Source organism: Capra hircus, chromosome 3 (genome assembly GCF_001704415.2).
Source record: "Capra hircus breed San Clemente chromosome 3, ASM170441v1, whole genome shotgun sequence".
In the NCBI taxonomy this organism is placed as follows: domain Eukaryota; kingdom Metazoa; phylum Chordata; class Mammalia; order Artiodactyla; family Bovidae; genus Capra; species Capra hircus.
Genome location: NC_030810.1, coordinates 100,352,862 through 100,361,906, shown reverse-complemented (window position 1 = coordinate 100,361,906; position 9,045 = coordinate 100,352,862). Strand labels below are relative to the sequence as shown.

The 9,045-nt window shown below is 43.0% G+C and overlaps 1 protein-coding gene across 6 annotated transcripts in view; it reads right to left on the bottom strand.

The window, feature by feature from the left end:
- SETDB1 (SET domain bifurcated 1) overlaps positions 1 to 9,045 on the bottom strand; it is a 29,627-nt gene that overhangs the window by 1,023 nt on the left and 19,559 nt on the right. For 5 of the 6 annotated variants that reach the window (XM_018046048.1, XM_018046049.1, XM_005677644.3 and 2 more), the window contains 8 exons: positions 8,724 to 8,840; positions 3,882 to 4,051; positions 2,735 to 3,363; positions 1,868 to 1,896; positions 1,621 to 1,753; positions 974 to 1,139; positions 403 to 614; positions 55 to 143 (listed from right to left, as the gene is read on the bottom strand). In XM_018046048.1, the coding sequence (XP_017901537.1) occupies positions 55 to 143; positions 403 to 614; positions 974 to 1,139; positions 1,621 to 1,753; positions 1,868 to 1,896; positions 2,735 to 3,363; positions 3,882 to 4,051; positions 8,724 to 8,840 (1,545 nt within the window). Of the gene's footprint in view, positions 1 to 54; positions 144 to 402; positions 1,140 to 1,620; positions 1,754 to 1,867; positions 1,897 to 2,734; positions 3,364 to 3,881; positions 4,052 to 8,723; positions 8,841 to 9,045 lie in introns of those variants that run through there. The other variant, XM_018046050.1, reaches the window with a different exon arrangement.

Sequence of the window (9,045 nt, the reverse complement as noted above, 5' to 3'; positions counted from 1 at the left end):
TCCCCAACCTGGGCTTTTCCCACCCACCCATCCCCTTTCCTGATTCCCTCTTACTTGCTGGCAAAGAAGGCCACCCACGGGAAGCGGAGATCATGAGTATCCACGAAGACATTCTGGACAAACAGGTTGGGGCTGCAACTGTGCTGTAGGTTTAAGTACAGATCACTTATGAACCAAGGAAACAGAATCTGGTTTTGTGGGGTGAGCGAGCGCTGGATGAAAACAATGCCATTTGATCCTCCCATGGCAACAGAAATTTTGAAAGCCACCTCTTTTAAGGTTCTTTGCGATCAAGAATTTTAATGAGAAAAGGTGGGTTTATGTAGTTGTATTTAAAAGAACTAGAAATGTGAGGACTAGGGGATAACCAGCATATATACAGGTGAGCGAAAGGGGTCTCACATTGAGGTAGCGGCCCAGGTTGCCTTCAAGCTTGGCATCGATGATGTAGCAAGACTCCTCCCCATCGTAGAACTGGCGTGTGTTCTTACGAACAGGTGCACTCTCCCCCTTTTCCACGGATGCCATGTTGGTTGATTTAATGGCAATCCCATGGGTTGATTTCAAAGCAAAACCCCGGGTGGATTTTACTGCCACTTGGCGCTTCATTGGACCTGGACAAGGAGAAAAATGGGGCTAGGTCCACCCTACCTCAGGATTGGACCTTCTACTTCCTTTTTTTTTTCCTGCTTCCATTTTTATCCCACCCAGTGCACCTCAGGAATACCAATAAGCTGAGACTGAAGCAAAGGCCCAAGGTGGCAGTTTTTTTCAAGCAGGATTAGATCTGCTGGATACAGGAGCAGAGGGAAAAGAAAAGGCAACTGGAAAGAAGAGGGGGAGGGGATATGTCACACATTATTAACAGTTTAGCTGGGAGTCAGGGAGTCTTCCCAGGGATGCTTCAATTCTAAGATCTGAATTTTCCCCCTACTGGTTCCTTCTTACTACCCCACAAATTCTTCCAGACTACCAGACATGTTCTTCTTGTCCTCAAAGTCATCCCCTTCAGAGCCAGAGGAGATGGTCTGGATATCATCACTGTCCATGGCTGTGGCTGAAGTCTGGCCAGCAGTGGGCTTCCGGCTGGTCCCACTTTCCCCCTCACTTTCTGTGCTGCTGGACAGGGTCAGGATATCCTGAGGAAGCAGAAGGGTGAAAAGAAGGAATAAGAGTAACTGGAGAGGGACTTCCCTGGTGGTTCAGTGGCTGGGATTCCACACTCCCAGCAGAGGGGGCCTGGTGTGGATCCCTGGTCAGGGAACTGGATCTCACAAGCTGCAAATAAAGAAGATTCTCCATGCTGCAAGGAAGATGGAAGATCCCGCATACAGCAACTGGGACCCAGTGAAGCCAAAAAATATATATGTATAAAAAAACTGAGTAAATGTAAAGGGCCCCTTGGAATCCCTGCTCTTAGGTGCAGTCAGGCAGGAAGGGGTGGAGGCTATAGCGAGATCAGATGCTGGATGAAGGAAAACGAGGCAGGAAGCCAAGACCAGAGAAGCAAGAAAATGTCCAACAGTATATGGTGACAGACTTGACACGAGAAGAACGCTCCTTTACGCACACTCTAAAACAGGAGGCTGGGTAGGGCACAGCTTGAGAGAGGCCACTCACATCAGGGTTTGGCTGAGCAGAGGCCACGAGTCGTCGGCTCTGATGCATACTAGTCTTACTTGGTGGGCGGCGAAGTCCTTCAGGCTTCACAGGAGAAGGATTATAACCATAATTTCGAGAGCTTTCAGTAACTCTGATGGGAGAGGAAGACATGAGAGGGGTCAGGTTTACCAGCCGTGTCTTAGGCTGCTTTTGTAGGCTCGAGAGAAGGAAGATTTGGAAACAGGTAAAAAAGTGAAGCACTTACATCGACATCCTGTTTCGGTCATCAGGGTCCTGGAAAAGAGAGTGAGTGAACGGCTGAATGTTCCCATGGTTCTAGATAATACATCCAACAACTGCAGACTTCACCTCAGATGACCTCTAAAGATATTCGCCAGCGAGAGGCACACTATCTCAAGCTGGGTGTGTATGGAGAAATTACACTCCAACTTGAGAATAACGATCATTTTTATCAGGAAGCCCCACTGGGAGGGGTCTTTAACCCTTCCCAATAATAGGGCATTACAAAATGTGCATGGAAAACACCATGGGCAGAATATTCCAAGGACAGGGGACTGTTCACCACCTGTAATGTGGTAAGTTTCAACATCATTAAAAATACGTTAAGATCAATTCTTGTTTTTCTACTATAATGAAAGCAACGATGTAGATAAACTGAGGTAGCAGTTTTAAAAAATTATTTTTAAATCCTCCACTTTGGAATGAATCAGGTACTTTCCCCACAGCAGGCTGACTGTAAAATAATTTGGTTCTTTAAACAAACAGGGGGTTGCAAGAATCAGACATGACTTAGCAACCACACCACCATAGGAATGTATTAGGGGGAAGATTAATCAGGTTTGCCATAGAAATCCATCAAATAAATCATCTGCATATGAAGACTCATGGTGAGGGAATTCCTTGGTGTATCCCGTGGTTAGAACTCTGTGCTTCCACTGCAGGGGATACAAGTTCGATCCCTGGTCAAGGAACTAAGATCCCCAAGCCATGTGGTATGGTCAAAAACAATAACAAAAGCACTCATGGTCTCACGGTGAGATTGCAGTAAGTTTGTCACCACATCAAACTTATATAACCGCCACAATTCTCCGAGTTCCCTGCCACTGCTTACCTCTTTCTTGGCCTGCTTGATGTCTCCCTCATCCTTGAAGCCCAGCCCTGAGGTGGAAGCCTTCTCAGCTTCCCCTCTGCCTCCCCCAGTGCGGCCTTCCCCACCTTCACTAGTCTTGAAGGATGAATGGCTATCAGAGTCAGCAAAGCCACCTTCACTGATACTGTTGCAGCTCAACCACGAGGCCACTTTGTTCTTAGATGTCTCTTCAGAGGAAGGTGGATTGCAGCCACCTACAGGGATTGATGGAGGGACAGGAATATGTGGGGGCCCTAGGTCTGGGGGGCGAGAGTCCTTGGAAGACATCTCAGACAATCCATTCTCCTTCTGGCCGCGGGTCTGCCGTCGGGTAGCATAGCTGCGCCACACCGAGCTGGTGCTGAAGTCCTCGTCCTTACAGAAATTGTCATCTGAGCTGTCGTCATTGGACTCCTCAGGGTCCTCTGTACCGCTGTTGCCATCTTCCTGGTCCTTCAAGTCTACACCACTGCTGTCAGAGGAACAGGGGGCATCACTCTCATACCCCTCCTTGAAGTTCTCCACGCTCTCAATATGGTCCAGATTGGCAAAGTACTCATCACCCATTTCTAGGCCCTCCTTGTCAGCAAAGTCATCTGTCAGGATCTTCCCTGGGAATGAAGAGAAAGCCTTCCAGGGTTATGAGGAGCTTTTAGAAAGAATAAAGTTCATTTCATCAATACCCAGCCCCACACTACAGAGTCAAATAACATTCAGTATGGTCTCTTGTTTCTCTTTGATGATACCTCCTCCTTAGTGTCTTAACAGTGAGAGTAAGGGGAGCTTTAGATCTTGCCCGTTCTCCCACCCCATTCTTCCTAAGTTATGCTAAATCTCTGTGTGGAGTGATGTGGGAAAAAAATGACACATGTCAGTTTTTCTAAAACCATGTCTCTCTCTGCTGAAACATGTCCACAATTTTATCCCTTTTCATTCTTGTTCTCCTGAAGCACTTTTGACCCTTCCTGATTCACCCAGACAGGCGCATCACTCATGTTCTTTATAGAAGAAAATCCTGTCTTCTTTCTCCTAGTTCACAGGTTAAGCATTTTATTCTTAAATTCAACTTGTCTCTGATTCAATGTTCCACCATGTTCTAACCCCAGAAAGAAACCCTTTCATCACCAACCTGCATAAATACAGACAAAGGAGCCTTTGGCAATATCATCCAAGCAACGGATACCCCAGCCCTTGTTCTGGGTCTTGAAGAGCTGCAGACGAACTTGCAGGCCATGCTGTACCAAGCGGTTTGTGCACATGTTAGGGTCACATTTGCAGCGTTTGTTACACTCATAAACTCTGGGAGGAGATCACAATAAAATCAATCATATCATGATCACTAGAGCATCTGTTACATTCACAGAACTGTTACAATTTTTAAGGTGTCATCATTTATCAGGCGATGATCTAAATAAGTAGACTTACTGAACTGTCTATGCTCTTCGATTTGTTTGGAAATATAGCTCAAAGAAATAACTCAGAAGGGAAAAGTGATTAATACAGATATTTATAGCACTAAAGACAGCAACAGTGAATAAAAGAATGTCTAACACCTGGAGAAAAGCTAAGTGAACCAGGATGTGAATATAGATTAAGAGCCGTAAGTCAGCTTGTAGAAACTGATACAATAAAATATATTTAAGGAAATCAGAAGCCCATATAATAGACACTGAAAGGGAGCAAAAGATGAGGAACTGGAAGTTCATGGGACTCTTGCTTTTGGTACTGATTTTCATTCTTTTATTCAGTGAACATTTATTAAACACCAAGAGCTGTACTAGACAGTGGGAACACAGTAATGGAAAAGGTCATGATCTCTCCTCTCAGGAAGCTCATTTCTATCTAGTTCAAGGTATTACAACTTAACTATTTAAAAAATAAACTACTGAAGTTAATCAGAGAGAGCTAGTAAATATCAACATTAAAGGAAGATAATACACTGAGAAAACTGTCCTATTTTTAGGGAGTATCTATTTTTATGCTCTACTTCGTGTTATGGTTTAACTTCTTTTTTTTCTGGTATGTAAATTTAAGGAAGACAATCGCTTTTAGAAAGATGACAACAGTACAGTCAGTTGATGACGTCAGCAAAATCTCTCTAGGCAAAGGTAACAGCAGCTTCTATTTACCAAGCACATATATTTTGTGTTTGGCAATATATCAATGCTTTATATACATTCTCTTATTCTATCCTTACAGCAGCCCAATAAACATATGTTTTTAAACTTACTAAAACATTAAAGCATAATACACATAGAGAGAAGAATATGTAAAAGTCTACAGCTCAACAATTTTTCACAAACTGCACACACCAAGTAACCAATACCACATCAAGAAAGAACTTTGTTAGGTCTCAAAAACTCTACTGGGGTTGGGAAGGTATTAATGTTCATATCCTCTGTTAACTAAAACAGGATCAGTTTGGAAAGGACAAGTCCAGAATGTGAATTCAGGTGTAATCACCACCAAGGGCTTCCCTGGTGGCTCAGTGGTAAAGAACTCACCTGCCAATGTAGGAGATGTGGGTTCAATCCCTGGGTTGGTAAGAGCCCTGGAGAAAGACATGGCAACCCACCCAAGTATTCTTGCCTAGGAAATCCCATAGATAGAGGAGCCTCCGTGATACAGTCCGTAGGGTTGGAAGAGTCAAGACAGAACTGAGTGACTGAAGAACAACTACTAATCATCACCACATGAAACTTTCAGAACAGCTAAACAGAGTACCGTTCATCCACTCAACAGAATTTACGCGGTTAGTATACGCTGTGCACTGGGTAAAAATTTGCTGATGATACAATTGTAAGCAAGAGAAACAAGGTTCCTGCCCTCATGGAGATTATCTCTTAATGGAAAAAGAGACCAAAAACAAGTCAACAAATAAAATGAAAGTTGTCACAGATACTATAAAAGGACAAACTCTGAATGAGAGAATTAAAGGAGTGAAAACGACCTAGTTTGAGAGTGACCAGGAAAGAAGGTCTCTCCGAGGAGATGACAGCAAAGCACAGAGAGAGCTCAAGGTTAAAGAAGATAAGCATGCAAACAACAGTGGAAGGATGCCAGGCAGAGGGCACAGTATGTACAAAGGCTCTCGAGGTAGGCTGGCAAACACTAGGCGAACTCGATCCAGGCACTGAAGAGTGTCAGTGTGGTTGGAACAGTTTTGGAAGGAGAGAGATAGGAAGGGGTCAGATAGTACACTGTCTTGTGATCCAAGATTAAGAGTCAGAATAAAATCCAAAGTGCAGCGGAAAGCTCTTAAAGAGTTTTAAGTAGGGGAGGAAGATATTTGTGGTTATGTGAAAATACTTTTATGAAACATTTCAAACCTATAAAAAAGCTATAATGAACACTCACAGCATTATCAAATCTAAACATTGTTACACGATTCAATTTTATTACAAGTAAAACATCAATGACACAATGTAGCTAACGCTAATAGCAGTGTTTTCCTTTGCTCAGTTTTCAATATGCATTCAGCTTAAATTTATGTCCTGATTTCCTCTGATGATACTCAGACACATCAGGCTTTCTATCAAACCCCGTTTCCCAAAAGTTTCTCCTGCAGCCAAGTCTGACCTGCTCCCACACTGGCTGTTCTCTACATCTGGCGCACAACTGTCAGCCTGGAAGCCCCCTTAACTTCACTATCATGTGGGATTCCCCTCACTCTTTAGAGCTCGATCCACTGTTTCCCGGATCAGTATGTGCCTTCCTCTCTCTTGTCTTTCCCCCTCTCTTAGAACATTTCCAGTAGTTTTCTGAGGGGAAATAACGGAAAAATTTGAGGTTATTTCATGTCTAAAAAAATGTTAGCCTACTTTAACCCACAACTGACAGCTTTCCTGGGTTTAGAACTCTAGGTTAGGAATAATTTTCCTGTGCTACCCTGGTGGCTGAGTGGTAAAGAATCTGCCAGCCAAAGCAAGAGACACAGGTTCGCTCCCTGATCTGGGAAGATCTCCCATGCCACAGAGCAGCTAAGCCCATGCACCACAGCTAATGCACCCGTGCTCCAGAGCCCGGGAACCACTACGAGCCATGTGCACTGGACATTGTGCTATGACAACAGGAGAGGCCACCGTGGCAAGAGGCCTGCGCACTGCAACCCAAGTAGCACCCTCCTTGTCACAACTAGCAAAAAGCCTGTGCAGTGACGAAGACCCAGCACAGCCAAAAATAAAAAAATTATATATATATAAAATAAATAATTTTCCTTAGAATTGGGAATAGATTCCTTAATTGCCATCTACCTACAGACATTATTTTAAGAAGGCTGAAGTTATTCTGAATTCTTTTTGTGGTATCTTTCTCTTACGTAGAAAGTTTCAGTATTTCCTTTTTGTCCTCAGTATTCTGTGGATGTAATGATTATGCTTTATCACGTGATTTAGTGGGCATCTATTTTCATCTGTTATGCTAGAACTTGATTTCACTTTGGAAACACAGACCCTTTCATTATGGGGAAACATCTGAATTATTTCACTGATTATTCTTTCCTCTTTGTCCTTTCTGTTAATTATGTATTTCTTACATACTAGGCTAATTAGGTCACATATTCATATATATCCAGCTTACCACACTATATCCCACTTTGTTCAGTCCTCTCTCTGCCTTACCTGTCCTTCTCAATCCCACATGCTGATCTCATGTCTCTTCTTAGTTTCACATGTTTTTATCTCCTCTGTCCAATTTCCAGTTGCAGATCCCAGGACTTACTTCTGGGCACCTTCTCTTTTCTATCATCAATGGTCTTTCCAGATGAACTCATCCAAGTTGTAACTACCACTCCTGAGCTGACGATTCCTAATTCTTTATGCCAGTCCTTACAGTTCTCTCTAGAAATCTCAATGCCTTCTTGACATTTCCACCTGGGTTGCCTAACAGACACCTCAAACTTAATGTGGCCAGAACAGCTGAATATCACTCTGACCTGCAACTCTAGCTCTAGTCTTCCATTTTGGTACAAAAACCAACATACACCTAGTTGTTCAAGTATAAAATTTAGGACTTGTCCTTGATTCTCTTCTCCCTCCCATTCCATAGTCAATCTATCACGTTCTGTAGCTCTATCTCCAAGTGCATCCCCGAGCACATGTGCCGCCAACTACTGAAGCTTGTGAGCCCCAGAGCTTGTGTCTGCAAACAGGAGAAGTCATGGCGATGAGAAGCCCATGCACCGCAACTAGAGAGCAGCGCTTCCCCTGCAACAGCGGGAGAAAAGTCTGCGCAGCAAGGGCGACCCACTAAGCCAAAAATAAACACATTAAATTATTTTTAAAAAATCATTTTCCTTAGAATTTTGAATAGATTCCTCAATTGCCATCTAGTGTCTAACATTATTTTGAGAAGGCTGAAGTCACTGTGAATTCATTTCTCTTTCGTGGTATCTATCCTTTCTCATTTCTACTGCCACTTGCAGTCTAGGACAAGCCCCAGCAACCACCACTTCTTACCTGTGTTCCTGAAATTACCTAATGGAGCTTCCAAAGTCTATTGCTGCTGCCCTAAAGGTTATTTTTCACAGAGAAGTCAGAGTAATCTTTAAAAGGCAGACATCGGTAGTCTGCTTAAAATACTCTTAACAGCTTCCTATCACATCATGAATTTGGTTCTAATTTTTATTCTGATTTACAAAGTCCTATAAATCAGGCCCCTGCCTACTTCTCCTCTTTATGTCTCACTTGCCAGAGTAAACCACAATCTGTTAGAATAATCATACAGCTATGAAATCAAAGTCATATTTTACTGCAACAGAAAACTACTAGATACTATTCAATCATATGCATTCATTTCAAGGAAAGCCCAAGGAAGAAATATGTGCTGGGAATTTGGTAAGTAAGATTTAATTGATTAAATGTCTGTTTAAGGTTTGTTTTTGGCTTCAATTTTATAATGCTGCTATTTCCTACAAACACAGACAAACAAGAATTCAGTCTCTGAGGTGCTAAACTTTCTCCCGACTACTTACCCTGTGGGCAGACATTCTTCTAGTCTCTTGTATTGGTAGCCAGAGTTGGGGTTGATTTGGCCTCCTGGGGTGCAGGCTGTAGCCTGGATAGTTAGCTGATGGCAGGCACACTTGGACCTGTATAAAACAGAAGGGTACAACTACTAGAGCTGTGAGACTTTCTTCAGAGGCAAGAAGTACTACTGATAAAAGGAGGGTGACAGGGTAGTAAAATTTCTTTTTCTTTTCCCGTACGAGAAAGGAAAAGACAGTAGGAATATGACAAAGTAAGATAAAGAGACACAACTAGCAACTGAATGCATGATGGAGGGAAGCAAAGGAA